Here is a 23,118-nt window from a genome sequence, read left to right on the forward strand (position 1 = left end):
TTTTCAGCGTAACAGTATTCATTATTTTTTCACCACACCCAGGGCTCCATGCAATCCGCGCCCTCTCTAATACCCCCCACCTGGTTCCCCGACCTCCCACCCCCCATATTTAATTTTTTAATTATTTTTTAAAGAGTTTATTTATTTGAGTGAGAGCGACAGCACAAGCAGGCAGCAGCAGCCAGAGGGAGAGGGAGAAGCAGGCTCCGCGCTGAGCAGGGAACCCCACGTGGGGCTGGATGCCAGCGCGCTGGGAAGATGACCCGAGACACTTAACGGCTGAGCCCCGCAGATGCCCTTGAATTGTCGGAGTTCTTTACGTGCTCTGGACACTAAATCCTTATCAAATGTGCGACTTGTGAGGCGATCTCTCCTACGCCATGTGCTGTCTTTCACTCTCTTTACAGTGGCTTTTTTTTTTTTTTAAGAGAAGCGGGGGGTCAGCTTTTCCCTCTCCCTACTGCTCTCCCTGCTTGTACTCTCTCTGTGTCACATAAATAAATAAAATCTTTTTTTTTAAAGATTTTATTTATCTGACAGAGATCACAAGCAGGCGGCGGTGGGGGTGGGGAGCAGGCTCCCCGCCGAGCAGAGAACCCGACCCAGGGCTCGAATCCGGGACCCTGAGATCATGACCCGAGCTGAAGGCAGAGGCTTTAACCCACTGAGCCACCCAGGCACCCCAAATAAATAAAATCTTTTAAAAAAACCAAAAACCTACAATTCAAAAACAAAAAGACAAAAAAGAAATGAGGAAACACTTCAATGGACATTTCTCCAAGAAAGCTGTACAAATGACCGGCAAGCACATGGTCAACATCCTTAGTCACGAGAGAAACCCAGATGAAAAGCACGTGAGACAGGCTGGACCTCAGGGTGTTACACTAAGTGAAAGAAGTCAGACAGAGAAAGACAAATACCATAGGATTTCACTCATTCATGAAACCTAAAAAGCAAAACAAATGAACAAACAAACAAACGAAAAGCAGAAGTGACTCATAAATACAGAGAACAATCGGGCAGCTGCCAGAGAGGGGCGTGGGGGCATAGCACATGGCTGAAGGGAGCGGAAGGGGCACACTTCCAGGCGCGGAACGAACAGGTCTTGGGAATAAAAGGCACAGCATAGAGAAGTGAGGGGTATTGTCATCGCGCCGTATGGTGACAACAGGTGCCACACTTACTGCACAGCGTAAGTACAGACTTGTGGAACTCCGTGTTGCACACCATTGCGCGTCAACTGTACTTCAGTGAAAACATAAAGCACAGGGAGATCCCACTTCCCGCCCACAGTAGACGGCTATAATGAAAACTCAAAAAGTAAATTAAGAAAAAAGGATAAGAACAAATGCTGGCAAAGATGTGCAGAAACAGGCACAGTTGCACTTTGTTGATGGGACTATAAAACGATGCAGCCGCTGTGGAAACCAGTTGGTGGTTCCTGGGTAAGTTAAAGACAGAACTGTCAGGATGACCCAGCAATTCCTTCTATATACTCCGAAGAGCCAAAATCGGCTGTTCAAACGAAAGCTTGCACAGGAATGTTCACAGCAGCCCTATACACAATAGCCAAAAGCTGGAAACAACCAAATGTTTATCACACGTGAATGGACAAACAAAATGCGGTCTCACACGACGGAAGGCTATTAGGTCCCCAAAAGGAATCCAGTACTGACACGTGCTATAACACAGATGAGCTCTGAAAACATCACACTAAGTGAAGGGAGCCAGAGAAACTAAAGGCCACATGTTATATGTTTTAATTTAAAAGAAATACGCACACTAGGCAAATCCATGGTGACAGATACCAGATTTGTGGTTGCCAAGGGCTTGGGGGGACGGAGAAATGTTGGGACTGCTTCCGGGGGCGAGGTTTCCATTTAGGATGATGAGTGGGCTCTGGAACCAGATAGTGGTAATGGTGTGAATGCACTTAATGCCTCTGAATTCTGTATTCAGGCATCCACGGTCCTTTCCTTTCCCCGGCAGCCCCCCTCACCCCTGCGGGACCTCAGTGAACCCGGTGTCCCACACGCCTCCTCCCCACACTCAGGCCCACACGAGCCGTCGCGGGGCCCCGGGGGACAGAGAAAGTGTCCTTCCCCAGGTGTCTCGGGCCCCAGTCACAGCAGCGTGGACAATCTCTGCAGACTCTCCGGCCCAGGAAGACCTCGCGCTGTCCTGGCCTCAGGACGCCCACATCCTCTGTCCAAAAGCGCTCATTTCTTAAGGAAAAACATGCAGGTTTGTTTTTTTATACATTCTAGGCCCTGGGAAATGTCTGGGAAAGGCCTTTGTCCTCCGGCAAGATGAAGCGGACACCCCCCCACACAGCGGGAAGCCCCCAGAGGAGCCAGGAGCTGGCGGTCTCTTACCTGGGCCAGGCCGTGGGCCTTCAGGCGTGGCCGTGTGGCAGCCGAGAGCCACCCCGCCTGGGCCGTCCCTGACCCCCTGGCCGCGGCTCGCCCCACTCAGAGCCCTGCGCAGCCTGGGTGTCGCTTCCCGGCTTTGTTCCCAGAGCAGAGTTGAGTGGAAGATGGGCCCCTCCCTTGGGCTCCAGAGGGACGGGGCCGGGCCTCTCCCAACGGAGGGTCCCCTGAAGTGGAGGCCACGGCTCCCCGTCCTGGGTCTTCGTTAGGGACCCGCTCCCGTGGGCACGGAGGGGCTGGAGCCACCGCCCGCCTGTCCCCATTCCCTGGTGGGGCCCGGCCAGCCTGAGCGCGGTGCCTTCCCCGCAGAAGGGTCTGGGTCTGTTCTGAGTCTCCTCCTCGGGGCGGACACGGGGCCACCACGACCCAGCCTGGGTCACAAGCCCCGTGAGCAGCAGCCCGGACCCCGCGCCATCGGGCAGGGTGGTGGCCTCCCTCGGGGACCCGCGTGGCGCCTGGTGCAGGCGGCCTGAGGACAGCGTGCCCCTCGCTGCGGGGGGTGCTGCGCCAAGACCAGCCCAAGTTGAGGAAAATAATGTCCCGTGTGGGGCTTGTCGGGAGGAGCTGGGGGGTCCAACCGAGAGCTGAGTGCCGAGGCCGGGGCTGCGCTGGGAGGGGACAGAAGTCCGTGTCGAGCTGAACGAGGTGACTCTGTCACTTAAGGACCTGGACTGAACCAAGGAGCTCAGAGCCCAGTGGCAAGGAAGCACCTCCAGGACTGGAGAAGCAGGGGTGATACCACACAGAGGAGGAGGGGGAGATGGAAGCCAAGTCAGCAAGTAAGCTCAGGCCTGGAAAGGTCCAGGGGTCACGTGGAGGTCAAAGGTGATCCCAGGGAGGCATTGGGGGGCGCCTGGGCGGCACCGTTAAGCTCTGCCTTCGGCTCAGGCGAGTTCTCCTGAGGAAGGGGCGTCCTCTGTCTGACGTCTCCCCTCCGGGCTTCGCACCTGCTCGGAACTCGGAGAAGACGGTCACTGTGACAGGAAGGACTGCTTAGGTCACCGGGGAACCGACTGCCGCTCCCCGCACGCCCGGGACACAGCCTCGCCTGCTCCGCTGCCTGCCGGGAACCTCCCTTCGTCTGGGAGTCTCAGCCGTGGTCTACACCTGCGCTCCTTGAGGTTCACGTCTGTGAAAAGCCAGGAAGCCGTGAGGCCGGTGCCCGGGGGAAATACAAGACATCGGGTACCAAAGCATCAACATGGATTCATCTGGCTCTTTCCCCACCGGCCACCCTGCGTGGGAACGTGTGGTGGCTTATTCGGAAAAGGAAACGGCTCCAGGCCCCGAGGGCCCGCCTGCCCACGGCCCCTCCGGCTGAGGCTCAGTCCCAGGACCAGTGCGGAGACCCCCCCGGACGCCGCTTCCTCCCTCAGCACAGACCCACCCACTGAATCCCGTTTCGGAAGGTCTCTACGTTTACTGCCGGACTCGATTACAGATTAGCAAAGAGACACATTACACACTTCTCAGAAACTGGAATTTTATAAAAAGGCATTTTTTTTCTCTTATGTCCATAAAATGATATAATTCTTGCAAGTATAGAAATGTGTCATAAATTATACAGAATGTTCCTTAATTACAGCTCAATGCAACTTGGTACTGCTTCCCTCCCTAAAAAAACGAGAGAGAACCAAAAAAATAATATATATATAGCTGTATATATATATATATTTATATATTTATATAATATAGACAAATCAAATATGAAAAAAAAATCATTTCCTCTTTGGTATAAAAATCAGACTCTCACCTTGAGAGACACACAAACAGACATGATGTTGGGTTTGTAAACTGTGTGGCCAAAAGGAATTTCCCTGTTGAGCTTCCCCTTGGTCCCTGCCCAGCCCACCTCCCTTGAGGCTGCCACACTGAGTGAGGCCTGAGGGCCCTTCCCAACCCCACACCAGCCCTCAGCAACCGCTCCACTACCTGGGCTGAACTGGGAGCGACCACCCCCGAAGCTCGAGGTGGGCTGCGGATGGGGGGAGGGAGGGACAGACAGGCCCAGGCCCAGCCCGGCACCGCCGCCCCCAGCCGGCTGGCCCAGCCCTCCTACTCCTCCACACCTCTTGCTGGGCCTGGAGGCGAGGGACCCCCCCATAGACAAGAAGGGAGAAGCAGAGGTCAACTTCCCCTTTCAGACCCGTCTCTGGTCCCAGGTGTAGACGCAGGAAAATGCCAGACGATGCCAGAGGAAGACAGGCAGGACTCTGCTAACGAACTCAGATCAAAATTTAAAATGACAGAAATCTTTTTCTGGACTACATCTCACATCGGCCTTAGGTCAGACATGACAGGACTGTGCACCCGGGCTCAGCCCAACACCAGCAGGACTTACGGACCAGGAACAGACACGTGTGTTGGGGGAGGAAGGAGCCCGTCCCTCTCGAGGTGAGGGACGGAGGCGGCCCCAAGTCCTCCTCCGGGCTCTGTGCACCCCTCGGGCAGACGGGTGCCTTCCTCCCTGAGCGCTGGTTCCTCCGGACCCCCCCCCCAGCCAGCCAGGGCACCCCTGGGGGCCGGCCTCCTGTTCCCACAACATAGAAGTCACTCAGAAACCCCCTCTCCTGCCGAATAAGAAACACAAACCCGAACTGGACACAAACACAATCAAGGAGAGACACACACAACGTGCAGGGCCCGTGGGCCGCAGCAGATCTCTGGCTTTCCCGGCGTGATACATTCTTGTGTAATTCAGGAACAGAGGCTCTCGGCCCCCTCTGGGGAGTGGGAGTAAAAAAATACAGAGATTATAGTCTGCCTGCGGGATCCACGCAGGGCCAGGGCAGACCCAATCTCAACTTCTTCAGTTTTTGGTTCCACGTCGGACCCTTCCCTGGGGCCCGCTCGAGGCCCCGCGTCCCCCCAACCCCGCGCCTGGCCGCAGGTGGCCGCCGCAGGCGCCCGCGGGTAGGACAGAGCCCGCGGGGAGGGTGCGGGGCGCCCCCGGGGCAGCCCTCAGCCCCTGAGGGGCTTCTGAGGCCCCGCGCTGGGGCTGCCCGCGCTGTCGCTCTTCTTGCGCCGCAGGCCCTCGAGCCAGCCGGAGCTGGAGCGCGCGCCGAAGCCGGCCAGCGCCAGGGAGCTGAGCCGCATGTTCTTGCCCGACATGATGAGCTCCCCGAAGCCTTCCTGGTGCGAGAAGGCGTAGCCCGAGCGGCGGGAGCTGGTGCGGCCCACGCGGCGCAGGCAGCGGTGCTGGGCCTTCTGCTTCTTCCTCACCAGCTGGCTGTAGCGCACCTGGGGCAGGGCAGCGCAGGGAGGGGCCGCGCTGGTGACCCCTCGGTGTCACGGGCAAGGGACCCCGCCCCCCACGCCCCCAGCCCCCTGCGTGAGGAACCCAGAGCCTCGGGGATGGGAGGCTGCGCTGGGGGGGCGGGGTCTGTCCCAAGAAACAGCAGGGGGACGCCACAGCAGGGGGACGCCACGCCAGGCGCCACCCGCACACACGCTCCCTCCACAGGGCTCCCTGTCCCGCCCCAGTCCCCACTGCCCGCGGCTCACCGTGTCTGAGAGATCCGGCTTCAGGCTCAGCTTGAGGAATCGGAAGGCGACCACGGGCATGACGCAGACAGCCGTGGTGAGCGTGATGGTCAGCCACACCGTCGGCTGCGCCAGAGTGTTCTGGGCGTTGCCTGGGGAAGCAAGCAGCCGGTGGCCCCGGGGTCACCCGGAGACAAGGGCCGGCCCCCTCTCGCTCCGGAGTCCTCACTGCTCCCCACTCTGCTGCAGGACCTTCCCCCACTGCCCTCCTCTGCTGGCGGAACCTCCAGGCAAGCCCCCTTGGGACTACCAGTCTCTCGGCCAGGCTGACTCCTCCCCTTTATGCAGACTTCTCTGTGCCAACGTCACCTTTTCCAGGCGTCTTCTCTGACTACCCTCTCCCCACCCTGCTTGATGTTCTTCCCAAGACTCATTAATTCTAAACGTTCCATCTGCTAACTTGTAAAGGGTCTCACGGAAGCACGAAGCCCTGGAGAGCGAGGACTGTCCCTGCCATCAGGGGCCGCCCCCTGCAGCGCTCGGGACCGTGACTGACGCCCCCGCAGTGCTCCGGACCGTGAGTGGCACCGAGCAGGAGCCGGCTGAACAGCGGAGGAAGAGCAGATCGGAACGGACGCACCCCTGCACCTGTCCTTCCCGTCGGGCCTCCTGAGCAGCCTCTCTCTATTTCCGCCACCCTGCCCGTCCAGACGCCGGGCATCAGTCACTGAGGTAGCTCCTCACTGGCCACCAGACTCCTCTCTCTGAAGTAACCCTTTAACGCCACTCCCCCTCTCCTTCCTCAAAAAAAGGACTCCCAGGGGAATAAATCAGGACCCGACAGCACAGTGTTGGTGCCTCCAACGTCCTTCCTACCTCTCACCTGCCTCGCCTACACTTCCGGCTCCCCGGCTTGGAGTGGGCCTCACAGCAGCCTCCCCTGTGGACCTTCCCCGGCCAAGTCCCCCCGGCCAAGTCCCCCCGACAGTCATCTGCTGATCATGAGCAGGTCAGCCCTCCCTTTGAGCCTGACCCCCATGGCCTGGATACGGAGGCCCTCTGAGGCCCGGCCCGGGGCAGAGACAGCCCGGTGTGCCCCCAGCAGCTTGCCAGGCACCCGGCGCGTGGGGCCAGCATTCCCAGTGTTCCCCGGTGCTTGCGAGGCACCCGCCCCGTCCGTGGGGAGCCACTGCAGGGACGCACCCACAAACCGGAACTGGTTCGGGAACATGTCGAAGAGCCCGTTGCTGTGCATGGCAAAGAGGATGGCGAAATAGACGGCCAGGCTGCCCCAGATGAAGAAGTGGTTGATGGCTGTCCAGTAGCCGGTGTCCAGCCCGATCTGAGGAGGGCGGTGGTCACAGCAGGAAGAGCGACCCCCTTCCCCGGCCCACCCTGCCTACCCCAGTCCAGCCAGCCTCACACCTGCACGCTGACCACGATGACCAGGGACGTGGCCACGGTGACAGCGAAGGACTGGTAGTCGGCCAGCTGGGTGCCATCGTCCCGCGTGGCCTCGGCGAACACCCCGTACGGTATAAAGAACATGAGCACGGACGTGTAGATGCCCTGCGCGATGCAGATGAAGAACTCCCGCTTGTTGAAGAGGAGGTTCAGCTGGCCTGGCTCGTACAGCTTGGGGTACTCCATGCTCCGCTGCTCCGGGACGTCCTGGGCGGGGACCACAGGGGCCTCAGGACCCCCGAGGGCAGACCCCGTCCAGCTTCCTCCCTACCAGAGTCTCTGACAGCTAGACCCCGCCTCCACCCCACCCAGGAAAGTCCCAGGGCAGCGGCAGCCGGGTGGGAGCACAGCCGTCCCAGCGCCCCCCCCCCGCCCCCGCTGCCCCTCACCTGGTCGAAGACCCCCATGGCTAGGACCGGGAGGGAGGTGTACACAATGTTGTAAAGCGTGATAAAATACTGATCGTAGACTGTCTGGGAAGAGAACACAGAGCAGGAGAGGGTGAGCACACGCTCTTCCCCGCAGACTGGGCGGGGAGAGATGGCTGAGCGAGGCCTCGGGTACCCTCTGGAGCCCGTCTCTACGCCCTGAACAAGTGTTCATTTGTTCTCATTTTTTTTTTTAAGTAGACGCCTCACCGGGTCTGGCGCTCGAACTCACAACCCGAGACAGAAAGTCGCAGGACTAGGAGCCCCTCGGTACGTTTCCTGAACGCACGAGCCAGACCACGCTGGGCCCCGGAGAGTGATGCCGCACAGAGGACAGCTGTGGTGAGGCCCCGGCGGCGCTCACAGACAGGCCACAGCGGCCGCGGGCACCCTACCTGGGCGGAGAAGCCGCAGAAGAAGCCAAACCAGAAGTGGACCATGGTGAAGGCGAAGTTCTTGTAGAAGAAATAGCAGAGGAACTTGCACATGCGCAGGTAGGACCAGCGGCCGTGCACCAGCAGGAGGCGCTGCAGGAACTTGAACTGGGAGAAGGAGTAGTCGGAGGCCAGCACAGCCTGGATGCCCTCCTGGCCACTGATGCCCACGCCGATGTGAGCCGCTAGGGGGACAGGAGGCGGCGAAGGGAAGCCGAGTGTCACACACGCAGAACCCCAGCAGCCTGGAGCCCCCCCCCCCGCACACCCACACCCACCCTTGATCATGCTGACGTCATTGGCTCCGTCCCCGATGGCCAGCGTCACAGCTTTCTTGTGTTTCTTAACCAACTCCACCACCTGTGCCTTCTGCAAAGGGGTCACGCGGCAGCAGATGACGGCTCTGCAGGCACAGGCCGTCTCCAGGAACTCCAGCTCCATGTCTGCCTCCAGCGCGTGGGCCTGGAACACAGAGCCTCAGAGAGCCCCCGCTCCCCTGGGCCGACCGGGAGTCGCGCTGAGGCCGGGGGACTGACAGCGAGGCAGATGACCAGCCACGCGGAGAGAAGGGCTCCCTGTAGGCGCTCACCAAGCTGTGCCCATTGATGACCAGGGCGTACTCCCCGGCAACGGCCTCCAGGACAGAAGGGAGCTTGGCAGACGAACGCTTCTCCGGGCAGGTGCAGCCATTCCCCACTGCGTGGGGCGAGTCCAGCATCTTCTCCCGGGCTTTTCTGGGGAGGGGAAAGGCACCCGTGGGCTCCAGCACAGAAGCAGGGCCTGTAAGGGCAGGACACCTTCCACCTCAGCCTGCGTCTACCTGAGCTCCTCCCGCACTTCCAGGACCGTGTGGCCGGTGACGATGAACACCTCTGCCATGTCGTCCGTCAACATCTTGCAGGAATAGCCGATGTTCACGGCCGTTTCTACAACAGAGACCGAGGAGCTCGGCACGCTCTCCAGCCTGAGGTCTAGGCTCGCGCAAGGGCCCGGCGGGGCTGCCCCCAGGCGCCGGGCTCTCACCTTGCTTATCCCCGGTCAGCACCCATATCTTGATGTTGGCCAACGTCAGGAGGGCGATGGTCTCCGGAACCCCCTGCTGAAGCTTGTCCTCGATGGCTGTTGCACCCAGCAGCTGAAAATACCACAAGGGCTCCGGACAGGAGAGTCCCGGCACAAGCCCCCCGGCCTCCCCGTCAGCCCACTGTACAGCCCGTACCACCATGTCACTCTCCACCTCCTCGTACACGCTGGCCAGCCTGTCCTCCCGGCTGTCCTGGGCCAGGCTGGCCTGGAGCCGTCTCTGGGCCCAGCCCCCGTAGTACTCTTCGTCCAGGTCCTTGTACGCCAGGACCAGGGTCCGCAGCCCTTCCCCGGCATACTCCTGGGGACAGAGCCCAGAGGGTCAGCCGGCCCCTCCCCGCCCACAACGCAGGCCCCGCACCACAGGGTCTGTCCGGACACCTACATTCAGGTGGTCCGTGGTGGTGCTGAGCAGCTCCTGGGGGGAGGGGTGCAACCTGTCCAGCAGGATAGTGTCGGCCCCTTTGCAGTAGAGTCGGATCCTCCCTTCTGGATTCCGCACTACGATCGGGGCAGGGGAGACAGTCCCAGAAGGACTCAGGCAGGCCAAGACCCCCAACCGACCTCATCAGCCAGGGCCCCTTGGGCCCCCGGCACCCCTCCCCCGCCGCAGGCCCCGCGCCGTCCAGGCGCCGCCCCAGCCCGGCCCCGGCCTCACCGATGACGGACATCCGCTTGCGGATGTTGTTGAAGTCCAGGATGGCCAGCAGCTGGTAGGTGACGGCTGTGCCCATCTCGTGCACGGTGATGGTTTTGGGAGTGCGAGAGCGGAACACAAAACCGAAGTTCCTGGCCGCGGTGACCAGGGCGCCCTCGTCCGGGGACTGCGCCTTGTAGTACAGCTCGCCTGGGCGGGTGGCAAGAGCCCAGGGTCTAAGTGGCCGCCCCGGCCGTGACCTGCCCAGGAAGGCCCGCCTGGCCGCGCCCCAGAGCAGACCCGAGGTCCGCCGTCAGGCTGGGAGAGCGCGAGGCAGCCCTGGGCTCACCTTCGTTCTTTTCTTCAGACATGACGGTGTGACACAGAGAAAGGAGGCGGAAGAACTCGTGCGCGTGGGGGTCGCCCATCTTAACGGCCTCCAGGAGGCTGGAGTCCCAGAAGACGAACTTCTTGTCAGCCAAAGGGTTGAAGGAGAAGTCCACGGGCTCTGGCCTCTAGGGCGGGAAGAGGGCCATGGTCGAGGGCGGCCGTCAGGCTGCACCCCAGCCTGGCCATGCCCAGCCCGCTGTTTTCTGCTCTTCACAGCCCTCGACCCCACCCGCTACGGACCCCACGTCACCCTCCGGCTCCCGAGTCTTCCCGAACACACCCGCCTGTCCCGGCAGCCTCCACCCCGGGCCCGGACCCACCGTGACTGAGCTTACCTCTCCCAATTCGGCTTTGTGTCCCAGGACATCGAACACGTCCCCTACGCATACAAGACAGAAGATGAAGCCGCAGCAGCACTCGGCGCCGCGGATGAAGGGCACCAGCCCAGAACCCCACAGGCACCTGGAGCCCTCGTTGAGTGCCGCGGCCCCAGCACGCCCCTCCCGCTCGGCCCCCAGCACCCCCCAGATGCCTTTCACCCCACAGGCCAAACACCGGGCAAACCCCACACACAACCACAGGCCCGAGTTGGTAGAGAAAGCAGTGAGCCCTGCACACCCCCTGCCCCAGGTCACCCCAGGGCCCGGCCACAAGCCCATGGCAGCAAGGCTACACTGGGGACCACAGTTGTGGTCCAGAGATGCAAGAGGGCCCAGAATGCAGCATGGGAAGGGCCGAGCCCTCCATCGCCACCCCGTATCTGCGGCCCGACCTAGGGCACAAGGCAGACGCTCCCCCCACCCCCCGCCCCACAGGTCCACGCAGGGAGGCAGCCAAGCCTGTGTCCAGACGGCGGCAGCGGCGGGGGGGGGGGGGGGGGGGGGCGGCGCAGCGCTACCGTAGCTGCGGCCGCTGACGGAGCACTTGCTGAAGGCCATGACGTTCTGCGTGAGCGTGCCCGTCTTGTCGGAGAAGACGTACTCCACCTGGCCCAGCTCCTCGCTCAGGGTGGTGGTGCGAGCCTCCGCGGGCGTCCGCTTCTTCGCACAGAACATCTTCTTGTCCCAGTTGATGAAGTAGCTGTGGCCCAGGCGGATGACCTCCACGCTGCACGGGGGACAGGAGGTCAGGCTCGGGCAGGGAGCCACGGACGGGACCCACCCGCACGGGCCTCCGCGGCAGGCCCCCCCCCCCCCGCCTGGGGGCAGACAGGACAGACGGACGGACGGATACCTGGGCACAGAACCTGGGAGGGAAAGGCAAGGAGAGCCTGAAAGTGGAGCAGGCCACTCCCTGCGGCCGCCAGGAGCTCCCTGACCCCGACCCTGTGACGCTCTCCGGACAAGAGGGGGCAAAGGGCCTGGACGGGCGGGGCACACAGCACAGGCGGAGGAGGAAGGAACCGCAGACACGGCGCTCGGCCGGCGCTTACCTCAGGACTAATTACACAGAAACCATGCAGAGAAAACAAGAGAAAGCGTGTGAGGGAGGGATGAGCGAGACACCGCGAGGGCACAGGCCCCCACTGCCCGCCGCAAGCACTGTCCTTCCGCCACCGTCTCGCGCGCCCACTCCGGCCCGGCGACCCCCGCAGGGTGCGTTCCGCCAGGTCCGACACGGACCGTGGGCACCCCAGGCAGGGGACCGAGCCGGGGGGGGCGCCGCTGGAGCCCTGTGTGGCCTGACCGAGGACCCCAGCCGGCCAGAGGGGTCTTCTCAGCCTTCCCCCCGCGGAGCGGCTCTCACCCCCCCGCACAGCCCGGAGCCCGAGCAGAGAGCGAGAGGCTTTCCTGGCAGCCACCGCGGACGCCAGGGGCAGGGACGAAGCTCCGACAGAAGCCCAGGATGGGGACGGGCCAGATGTACACAGAAAAGCGCCTGAGCAGGCCCCAGGGGGCAGAGGCGGCCAGGACGCCGCCCCCCCCCCCACCGTCTCATCCTCTAATGCCGCATCTCCTGTCAACGCACCGGCACCGCGAACGCACCGGCACCGCGCGGGGGAGAAGGTGGGACGGACCGTTCCCAGGTTACATGCGGAAACCGAGACTCCTGGCGGCCAGGAGCCTCCTGTCCGTGTTCTAGAAAAGCCCAAGTCTTGGCACGAGATGCCGTTGGCACTGGGACTCAGGGGACGGCACCCGGGGCGGGTGTGTGAAGGAAACGGGCCGGGCCCTTGGGAAGAGCCCCGTGCCTCCAGACAGACTTTTCTTGCACAGGTCTCGGGCCCTCGCCCCCAAGAGCAAGACTGTAAGCACGCGGAAGTTTCTTTCCTCCGACTATCTTCCTGCTGCTTCCCCCCGGCCCCGCGCTGTTCACACACTCCGGGCCTCAAGCGTCCCCCACGTGCCTGAGCTCCTACTCGCCGCACTCCGCCGCCAGCCAAGGCTTCGGACCTGTTCCTGGGACTCTTTTCTAAGGACTCTCAGTGTTTACTAAGGACTGACAAAGCGTCAAGACCTTTTGTCAGGAACCAGATGAGCGGGAACCCGGTCCTGCCCTGTGCTGCTGCCAGCAGGTGACCTTTCCGAGGGTCGCACCTCCAGGCCTCTGTGCCTGTCCTCTCCCCCAGGGCCCCTGCACCCGCCAGCCTCCTCTTCAGAGAGGCCCTCTCTGACGAATGGCCCAGGGGCTGATGCTCCTCACCCCGGTGCTGTCACAGTGGGGTCGCAGGGTCTCGGCGCCTCGCATCCCCTCCCAGCCTGCGGCTCCCGAGGCAGACACAGGGTTGCACCCCTGCGTCCCCTGTGCTCACACTCACTGCAGGGGGAGGGACTCCCATAGCACTCGGTCCCATTTCGTTTCAGAAGGCATTTAGATTTTTCTTTCTACGCAACTGAAGCTCCTGCAGGGCACGGGGTCTGTCCCTAACATGTCTCTGTGGCATGCATGGCCGAAGTCAGCATGCGGGCAACCCGTGCCGGCTAAATCGGACTCTTTCTGTCACGACCGTCCAAAGTGCCGGAAACCGTGACAAAGCTTGCTCCGCACACAAAGGTAAACAGCGAACAAGATGCTCGAGGCACAAGGAGCTCCAGGTTCCTTCCCCAAGGGTCCACCTTCACCAAGAGTCTGCCGAGGGACCGCCCAAACTTCCCGGGAGACCCAGGCAGAGGGAGCACCTACCTGACGTAGAGCGATATGGGCACGACGGTGTTGAGGATGATGATGTAGGACCAGAAGGAGAGGAAGCCAGAGAAGAAGGCACTGTCCACCGCCTCGTCCCAGGGCAGGTAGGCCTGGAAGCGCACTCCGACCTCATGCTCCCAGATGGCATTGCCGATGGCCAGGATCACCCCCATGCAGACCAGGAACCCGAAAATCTGGTGAGGAACGGGAAACAGAGGCGAGGTGGCAACTCAGAAGGCCCCCAAAATCAAGTGCATCCCTGAAGGTCACAGCCCATACCCCAAACCCTCAAAGGCTCAGGCATCTTTAAAACGGCACCACGCTAGCCCAAGAAGCACCCAGGACTGCTGAGAGCTCGTGGTCCGCCAACTGTCACACGGTCCTGTCTCTGAGCACCTGTGTCCACTGTGTGATGCAGGCGCCCTTCCCGGATGGTCAGAGGGTGCGAGCGCTCACGGCAAATCCTCGTCTACTCGAACTAGCTTCCCCAGGTGGGAGGCAACGCCAGGCTTCTGCAATGTTCACTATCTCATACAGATCGCCAGAAACGTTTTTAACCAGGGAAACACATTTTATCTTCATAAATTAGATTATTTGAAAGCAAAAGAGTTTAAAGATTGTAAAAGATTGGGCGCCTGGCTGGCTCAGTCCGTGCAGCATCTGCCTTAGGCTCAGTCATGATCCTGAGGTCCTGGGATCGAGCCCCAGGTCGGGCTCCCCGCGGGGAGCCTGCTGCTCCCTCCACCTCCTGCTCCCACTTGTGTTCTTTTTCTCGCATGCACTCTCTCCCTCTCAAACAAATAAAATAATGAATAAAATAAACCTCGCAGTCCCTGGAACAGAACCATAAAAAAATCCTGGCGGTTAAGAGAAAAGAGAGCACTGTCTGATTTCAGACATCTGTTTCCAAAGGTGTGCTCACCATCCACGCTCTGGAACCAAACAGGAACCACCCAGGTGCCCAAGGACCGCCGAGGGGTGATGCGAGCCCTCATGTGAGACTTAACCACTCTCTGGGGTGAGGTCTGGCAAACCCTTTAAGGCCGGAGCGGACTGGCTTCGCAGAGGCTGGTCCAACCTTTGCAAGCCGGCATGCCGGGGGCTGGCAGCGGGCGGCGGGGGCGCCAAGCAAGGGAGGAGAGCCCAACGAGGACCTCCAATCTCCGGGCCAACAAGAGGAGGATTCAGGAAAGCCCAGAAACTAAAACAGTAAGGTCTCCTTTGGGACCCTCCACTCTGAGACGTCAGGGGGAAGACCCGTTCGTTATCCAGCCACCAAATGGAAGTTTTTCGTTTAACTCCTCCATCCCTGTGAAGGGCTCCTTGTCCCCGGCAAAAGCCAACAGAAGCGGACACGCTGCGCTAAGTGGCCACCGTAACTGCAACCTCGAGAGGGGAAGACCCCTTTCCGCTCTGTGCCTACGGGTCCCGCCTGAAGGAGCCTCGAGCGGCGGGAGCAAGGGCGCGGGGGGGGGGGGGGGGGGGGCAGCGGGGGCAGCGGGGAGGAGCCTCACCCAGAGCACCAGCGTATTCATCAGCCGGTCGATGCTGGTTCTCTTGAACTTGGTCCTGCCGCTGTTCTGCATCAGCTTCGTGTCGGGACCTAGGAGGGAAGGGAAGCCGGGGGAAGCCAAGGCAGCACCGGGCCCAACCGGCCGCCGGCCAGAGCGAGGACACCGCGAGCTGGGGAGGGGCGGGCTGGGGGCGGGGGTTCCGGCCCCTGGAGGCTCTGCCCCCCGCCCCCCGCCCAGTCCAGAGAGCTGGGGGCCAGAGAGCTGGGGGCCGGGGGCGCACACGCAGGTTCCGCCTCCCGCCAGAGGCTCGGTGTTGTGCTGCCCGCTCCCACTCCGCGCCAGCTCCCGCCGCCCAGGCTCACCCGCGAACACCACCAGCCCGAAGCACCACTCGGTGTTGCGCAGCACGCAGCCCCGCAGCAGCATGTTCTGGTTGCTCAGCGGGAACTTGCTCTCCTTCCAGTACAGCGTCCCGCTGAACCTGTCCAGCTTGTTGTTGGGCGGCTCGCATACCACCTCCCCTGCGTGGGCACAGAGTGGACACGCCGCTGCGGGAGGTGACCCGAGTAACTCGTGGCCAACTCGTGGCCGGGAGCGCGGGGGCAGGAGCGCCCTTGGCCTGGGGACCCCACGAGGGGCCCAGCTCTACAGAAGTGACAGCATAGGTCCCCACAGGTTTACTGAAGCAGCCACTGAACAGTGAAACCCCAGAAACCAGAAGCAACTGCACGGCGGAGGGATGCCCAGTGAGGCGGCCGGGGAAGGAGGCTGGTCTCTGGGAAGTGCCAGGCGCCCGCGTGCCTGAAGGACGCAGCAGGTAAGGAGAGGCTGCTGTGGGGACTTGGGGGCCACAGGGCCCCACTGCTTTGTGCTTGGGTTTGTGCAAACACAGAGCGTGCAAGCACAACCACTGAAGGGGCCCTGCACCTGGCCCGAGGGCGAAACCGGGGCGCAGGAGGCTCGCTTCTCACACAGATCATGGTTTGTTCCTCTAGCAAAGGAGCAAACATCATCAACCAGGGCCAAATGAGAACGAACCGAACTTCTCTCTACACACACAGCCAGGAGGGAGCCAGCGGTGGCGAACTCAGGCAGGCGGGGGCCACCCTACACGCCGACACTCCCCCACCAAGAAAGATCTGGGGAGCTGCCGCCCAGTGAGCCGTGCAACTGAAACCCCAAAACCCACCCCACCTCCTCCACCCACAAGTCGCTTCTCCAAAGTCTCTCACCATCAAACTTGGCGAGCCTACTGATGTCTCCCAGCTCCGAGGTGACTGGGATCGCCTGACGCACTTTCATGTTGGTCTCCCTGGAAGGACAGTGTCCCTAAGTTCCGGTTCCCACTCTTTCCTCCAGATTCTGCCTGGGAGCACCTGACCTCTGGGCATCACCCACCTCCACATACCCAAAACTTTTCTGATCCCGAAAAACTGTCCAAGGGGTATAGACTCCAGACCTGGGAATCTCTTCCAGAAAACAAGCTTTTTACCCTTAAGGAGGCAGGAGATGAGTGGCGCTGGGCAGCAGACCTACCCATCGAGTTCTGCTGTCTCTATGTAGCACAGGCCGTGGGGCTCACTGCTGGAAAGGAGGAGGAGATCCGCCTAGAGAGAAAATCCAGTGAGGAGCCCAAAGGCCCAACCCTCCACTTGCGATGCACTCTTTGCTGATCCCTGAGTATTCTTGGTTTGCTTAGTCCCAAGCCTGACGGCTAGGAAGACGCCAGCCCCACGCGTATTAATATGACACAGAAGCTCCCCACTCAGGGAGCTCAGGTGGCACTGTCCGTTAAACGTCTGATGCTTCATGATCCCAGGGTTCTGGGATCGAGTCCCGCATCGGGCTCTCTGCTCAGCGGGAGCCTGCTTCCCTCCTCTCTCTCTCTCTGCCTGCCTCTCTGCCTGCTTGTGATCCCTGTCAAATAAATGAATAAAATCTTAAAAAAAAAAAAAAAAAAGCATCCAACCCTTGATTTCGGCTCAGATCATGATCTCAGGGTTGTGAGCTCGAGCCACATGGTGGGCTCTGCACTGGGTGTGGGCCCCGCTGAGGATTCTCCCTCTGCCCCTCCTCCCACCATTCACACAGGCACGCACACATGCACTCTCCCTCAAAAAGTAAATAAATAGGGCGCCTGGGTGGCTCAGTGGGTTAAGCCGCTGCCTTCGGCTCAGGTCATGATCTCAGGGTCCTGGGATCGAGTCCCGCATCGGGCTCTCTGCTCAGCAGGGAGCCTGCTTCCCTCTCTCTCTCTCTGCCTGCCTCTCTGTCTACTGTGATCTCTCTCTGTCAAATAAATAAATAAAATCTTAAAAAAAAAAAAAGTAAATAAATAAAACATATGGGAAAAAAAACAGCTCCACTCAAGAAAGTTCAATCCATGCGTGATTATGAGGCTGCCGGAAATCAGGAAAGACTCATTTCTTTCCGCCAGTGAAAACGGAAGTGACATGCAGTCCTAGAGGGCCACCTTGTCCCTTACCGCCACAAACTGATTATTTTCCAGCTTGATGATATCACCAACACAGACGTTCATCCATGGCTCTTGCTGGAGGCTGAGGCAATGAGAGGTCAGGAGAGGCTGTCAGTAGCAAGAGAAGTTCCTGGGGACCCCCTCCTCCTGAAGGCCCTCGGCCTCCACCGAGCACTCACCTCCCACGGATCAGCACTTGGGACTGCCGGTTATTCACCTGGTTATCACTCTTGTGGCGGAACTGCAAAGAACTAGACATCAGACGCCTTCCCCACTCCCAGGGACTGAGACGGTCAGTGGGATGCTAAGCGTCCGGGGTCCCGCCTTGAGTGCACCTGTCCACAGATGTACGCTCTCCCGGGCTCCAACCCCTGCCCCTGGCCAAGGTGCTGCAGGTCTAGGGGCCAGGTGGGGGATGGCAGCAACCTGCTCTCCCCCGTGGGCAGAGGAGAGCAAGCTGGGAGTGGGGGTGAGGAAGAGGGGCAGGAAGGGGAGAATGGAAGCCGCTCACATAGTCATCCGTGGCGTCTTTAACAGCCGTGATGGCGAGGACGAGAACCAAAGGCACGATGGTGGTGAACCAGGACAGGGAGGACACCTGCGGGATCAACTGCAGGGGAAAGAGGGCGTGGCTCGGAGGCCCCGCCCATCCCCTCCCCCCACCCCACCTCCCTCCCCCTGGATTTGCCTTCAGGAGTCACCAAGGGTCTACCTGCAGAATGAGAAGGAACAGGAAGTAGGTATTGGCAACTTCCTGGAACTGCTCGAAGAGGTTGACAGGCAGGAAGGTGAGGATATTGTACTTGGAGGTCTTGATGCAGTTACTCTGCGACAGGCAGGGCGAGATCAACACGCAGCCTCGACCCCCCACCCAGAGCCAGGCAGTGCTGCCCCCTCCAGCCTCCCTCCCCAAACCTCTGCCCCCAAAAGCCAGCAAGCACAGGCCTGGCAGGGGAAGGGCAGCAAGAAGGGAGCCTTCTGGGGCCCACCGTCCTGCAGTACCACCGGGTGAAGGTCAGCCTAGCCTCCAAGGGCAAGTGGCCCGGGGGCTGCTTCTGTCCCCTAACCCCCACCTCCAGGGGGCCACGTCCCCCCCCACACTCAGGAGGAGGGAGCAGGACAGCCAGAGGCACTCACCGCATACTGGAATTTCTCGTTGTATTCCCGGTCGTTGGCTCGAGCCCGCCTTTCTTCTTCTGCAACAGAAAGAGGATGATGCCGCCGTCAGAAGGGGCCCAGGGGGGCCCAACGCCCTGTCAGGGCTACCCATTTTGTGGGTCTTCCACTGAGGGCTCTTGGCTCCTTCCACAGGACAGTTTTAAGGAGCTGGTGCCCCACCTGAGGTGGGGCTCACTCTTCCCTCCGGTCCCTCTCACCACTAGCCTGGCCTTTTGGCTCCGCAGGCATTCATTCACAGGACAAGACCAGCAATGTCAAGGTCTTCTGCTAGGGGCACTCAGTTCCCCTCCCCCATCCCTTTAATTAACACCTTAGCTTCAGGGATCCCCAGAGCAGCAGCTGCAGACAAAGAGGAACCCAAGCAGGCCTAGCCACTGCCCTCCTCCCAACCTGGGGGTGGGGTGGGTGGCAAGCCAGGGGGTCACCCTGCTCCGCACAAGTGCTCTGCCGCAGCCTCCCAGCCCCACAGCCCCACGTGCAGCACCCCTCCGCTTGTCACATGTCACCCGCAGAGCCTTCTGACTGGCCCACAATGACATCACCTTATTTCAAAGCTCATCTTCCAGTGGGGGGGGGGGTCAGGGATATGGGTCACGCAGAACAAGACGGCGATGAAGGAGGCAGGACCGGGATGTACTTTAAAGGGCTGTAACCCTTCCTGTGCCATCTGCGCATCTCGCCCTTAACACACCTGCCACCCACAGAGTGGCACCTATCCTGAACACTCGCTCATCTGGGGCTGCAGGTACCAAGTTCATGTCCCAAAACGGGGGACTGTCCTGTAAAGGGATCTCCAGACCACCTCTGGGGGTCACAAGGACCACAGGCTGAAAAGGGGGGGGGGGGGGGGGTCCCTGGCGCAGCAGGGAGCACAATGCATTCAACCAGCGCAGGAGCCAAATGCTGCATTACAGACCCCCTCACCCCTCCAGACCCCTGCAGAGCACAGCGCAGGAACAAAACCTGGGCACGGGGCTCCCTCCGCCTACTCGGAGGGCTCCTTCCCTCCCAGAAACTTCCCCAGCGGGGACCCCTCGCTCTGAGCCCCCTGCGTTGTCTCCAGAGACCGTGCAAGCGAGAGGCAGGGCCCTGACCGTTCCGGGGCCGGATCTCTGGAAAGGAGAGGACCAGGGACAGCTGGGGACAGCCCAATGGGAGGGTGGGAGGGAAAAGCACGGACCCGGGAGAGCTGCTAGGGGCTGCCTCCCGTTACCTGTCCCCCAAGAGGGCTTCTTTCTGCTCCAGGAGGGGGGCGCCCCGGCCCGGGCCCACTTCTCGGGCATCTCCTTGGGGACCGTCATGATCCCGGTTTGAGCGGGGGAGGGCGGGCTGTCTGTCGGTCTGTCCTCGGCCTCAGCGGCGCGGATGCGGCGGCCCCCCGGGCAGGCGCAAAAGCCGCGGCCGCTGAGAGGGGAGCCCCGGCCGCCGGGCGCGCGCCCCACCTGCAGCCCCGGCCATCCCCGCGGCCGCCGCCCCCAGGCCGGCCGCCCGCGCGCCCAGTGGCCCGAGCGCGGCGCGCGCCCCGGCTCCGCCCCCCGCCCGCAGGGCAGCGCCTGCCAGCGCCGCGTAGGCGAAGACCGCGGAGCCCCGCCCCCGGGGGGGGCGGCCAGTGTTGTCCCGGCAACCGCTTACATCCCGCCCCCGCCGGCAGGAAAACCGGGGGGGGGGGGGGGGCGGAGGGAGACTACAGAGAAGGTGGAATCGCAGCGTCCCGGGCCCGAGACTAAGCGCTCGGGTGCCCCGAGAAGTGAGGGGCAGGTACTCAGCACCCCGGGGACGAGAGGCCCGCTCAGGCATCCGGGAGACGACTTGGCCTGCTAGGCTCCCCCCCAGGATGGGCTCCTCCAGACTCAGTGCCAGTCGTCCGTCCTCCCTCTGCTCCCTGAGCCATAGTAACACCCAATCTTGATGATCCCAGGGATACCAATCCCCCTGCCGCCCCCGTCTTACCTGGGGGGCGCTTTTTTGCACACAGTGCCATCTCACCCAGCCAGGTCCCAGCAATCCCATGGGAGACCCTGCAGGAAGGTGACATACTCATGAGGTCAGAAAGCCAAGGGCAACCCTTCATTCCCCTCTTCGGACCCCTCCTGGAGGTCTTCTTCCCCAGGTCTGGCCCTCCCCACGGTGTCCCCCTCCAGCCCCCAGGCAGGCCTCAGCCTTCGATAGATGGGGGGGCGGGGTATGTGTGTGCACGTGTGTGAGGACTGGCAGTTTACAGAAGCTGAGACCCACGGGGGAAAAAAGGGGACAGACAGAAGTGGCCAGACAGGAGGGGAACAGCTCTCAGGGAACCCATCCCCGGGCCCATGAATGCCCCCATGTGCCCTCGGGGTGGTGATGAGTGGTCCCTGTGTTTACTGGAAAGCAGTTTCCACCAAAGGGTGGGGTTGAAGGACCTGTGCCAGGAAACACCTGGCAGAACCTCAGGAAACCAAGTGGGCAGGCTCCACCCTTCCCAAAATGCTTATAAGGCCCCCATCCCCCCACTGCTGGGCCTTCCATCCTCACCTCCGGGAGCTCACACTAAAGGCATGGTCTGCATTTCCTGAACACAGTCCCCAAACCACTTCCTCTCAGTCTGGGTCAGCTGAGGGGCCTTGCCCAGCGGTGCTGGGGAGTAGCCTTGCTCCCCCACCCCCCGCAAGCCCAGACTGCTGCGGATGGCAAGAGGTGCAGGCTCTGGGAGCATCGGTCCGACGGGCCTTTGCTCTCCTTCCCCTTTTCTGTGTCCCTTTCACCCGAAAAGGTAAAAGGCCTGGCCTCCAAAACAGGATCACAGAGCCTCATCCCTCTTGCCAGCCGGGTCCCAAGTCCTCCTGTCGTCCCCTTTCTCTGTCTGGGTGGAAAGCCTTCCCCTCATCGGTGCCCCTGACTCGGGCCTCCTAGACACAGCCTGCCAGCCTGATGCCAAAAAAGATACCGACTGCCTGTCTGCCCAACGTCTGTAATTACAGGCTCTGGTCACAGCCCGTCACCCGCACCCGTCATCCCTTCACTAGCTCACACTCCCTTTCTGAGCCCCAGATCAGGCACAAAGCCACAGGCCTTTTCCTCTGGACCCTCCCCAACACCAATCGCCAGGGGTGCCTGGCTAAGGGGGAAAAATCTCATCCACAGTTTTGGAGATGCCAAGCCCTCCTCCAGGGGCTCTGGCCAGGGTCTCCACCCAGTCCTGAGTATGAGTCATGGAGGGAGGGGTGTGGAGGGAGAGGCTACGAGAGGACAGAAGGGTGGGCACGGCAGGGTGGGGGTGGGGGGAGCCCTCACGGTGGGCATCCCAAGCTCCATGCCAGCCCCACCCCCCTAAAGGGAGGCAATCAAGATACACCAGCCTGAAGATCTGGGTTTGAGTCCCATGAGAGAGTCAATGAGGCAACCACACACACCTTTAGGAGTCAGGAGTGTGGACAGGGAGCAGGAAAGTTGTTTCACCTCTCTAAGACCCTGGGGAGAATGAGAGCTGACTTGGGCCCGACCTCATCCCCTCTGGGGGGCTCTGACAGGGAGGGGGCAAGAGTGGCAGAGGGAAACGGGACGCCTCTCACTTCTCCCCAGTCTCACACAGCCTGGGTTTTTTGAACCATCAGGCACACCAGCCACGTCGCCCTGCCCATCACCCTGCCCCAGCCCCCTCTGCAGCCGCATTTGGGATAAAAATAGCCAGCTCTGGGAAGAAGGCGACGCTTCATGGAGGAAAAGGGCTCCTCCTCTCGGCCTGGCCCCGGCTCCCTTCTAGCCCAAGCCCGGGAAGACGAACCCCTTCTCTCAGAGGAGGCTGGCAGGGATGTGTGTGGGCCGGTCAGGGGAACAGAAGGAAATGGAATCCTAGCCCCCCCAGCTCACTTGCCACCAGCACTCCTGGCCACCTTACATCGCCAAGGACAGACGCCAGGGCTCGGTCCCCAGCTGCGAAACCCCAGAGCTACTGCCGCTCCTTGCGCCCCTGCTTTGGCTCACGCACCGACCTCCACCTTGAGAAAAAGCCTCCCAGCCCGCACTCCCTTCCCCAGGCGCCCAGACCCTCGGCCCAGGGACACTGCCCTCACCCCACAACTCTCGGGGCGGCTCTCCCCTGCTCGCTGCCCCACAGGCTGCTCCTCGCCCCCGACTTGGGCAGCCCCTCCTCCCGCGGTGCGGGCGGCCTCGGGACCCCCATCCTCAGGCACCCGCACCGTCGTCCCTGCGAGCACGCGCGCCCGCCCCGCCTCACCTCAGCGCGCCGCGCCCGGCGCCCGCCCCGGCCTCCCCGTCCTGCCCATGTCGGGGGCTGCGGCGGGGGGCGCTCGGCTCGGCTCCCCGCGGGCTCCCGCCCCCAGCTGCAGCCCCGCTCCCCCGGGGCTCGGCCCGCTACTTTGTGTCAGTTTCGGCCGCGGCGGGGCGGAAGTGACGGAGGTGGCGGCAGAGGCGGGGGGCGGGAGGGGGTTTTGGGGAAGGGGAGGGAGGGGGAGGGGAGGCGGGACCCGCCATCTTTG

At 61.8% G+C, this 23,118-nt stretch overlaps 1 protein-coding gene across 8 annotated transcripts; it reads right to left on the reverse strand.

The window, feature by feature from the left end:
- Positions 1 to 1,737: 1,737 nt before the first annotated feature.
- Positions 1,738 to 23,042, reverse strand: ATP8B2 (ATPase phospholipid transporting 8B2). Of its 8 annotated transcripts, none has more exons than XM_045086851.1 (28): positions 22,857 to 23,042; positions 20,594 to 20,661; positions 18,602 to 18,660; positions 18,177 to 18,290; positions 17,976 to 18,074; positions 17,644 to 17,705; positions 17,474 to 17,546; positions 16,525 to 16,595; positions 16,221 to 16,300; positions 15,351 to 15,509; positions 14,989 to 15,077; positions 13,472 to 13,668; positions 11,247 to 11,455; positions 10,684 to 10,727; positions 10,308 to 10,473; positions 9,980 to 10,168; positions 9,707 to 9,822; positions 9,458 to 9,622; positions 9,262 to 9,373; positions 9,059 to 9,164; positions 8,828 to 8,972; positions 8,517 to 8,700; positions 8,200 to 8,423; positions 7,766 to 7,849; positions 7,338 to 7,583; positions 7,116 to 7,254; positions 5,934 to 6,064; positions 1,738 to 5,700 (listed from the first exon to the last, which is right to left on the reverse strand). In XM_045086851.1, the coding sequence occupies exons 2-28, from the start codon at positions 20,622 to 20,624 to the stop codon at positions 5,239 to 5,241; spliced, it is 3,756 nt and encodes a 1,251-aa protein (XP_044942786.1). In that variant the 5' UTR covers positions 20,625 to 20,661; positions 22,857 to 23,042; the 3' UTR covers positions 1,738 to 5,238. The 8 variants fall into 8 exon arrangements, with proteins under 8 accessions (XP_044942786.1, XP_044942788.1, XP_044942792.1 ...); XM_045086852.1 differs by having other exon boundaries at positions 5,257 to 5,669; positions 22,857 to 23,041; XM_004780319.3 differs by lacking the exons at positions 20,594 to 20,661; positions 22,857 to 23,042 and adding an exon at positions 19,857 to 20,097 and having other exon boundaries at positions 5,257 to 5,669.
- Between the last annotated feature and the right edge of the window lie 76 nt (positions 23,043 to 23,118).

Source organism: Mustela putorius, unplaced genomic scaffold, assembly GCF_011764305.1.
Source record: "Mustela putorius furo isolate JIRA1106 unplaced genomic scaffold, ASM1176430v1.1 tig00000997_pilon_pilon_pilon, whole genome shotgun sequence".
Lineage (NCBI taxonomy): Eukaryota > Metazoa > Chordata > Mammalia > Carnivora > Mustelidae > Mustela > Mustela putorius.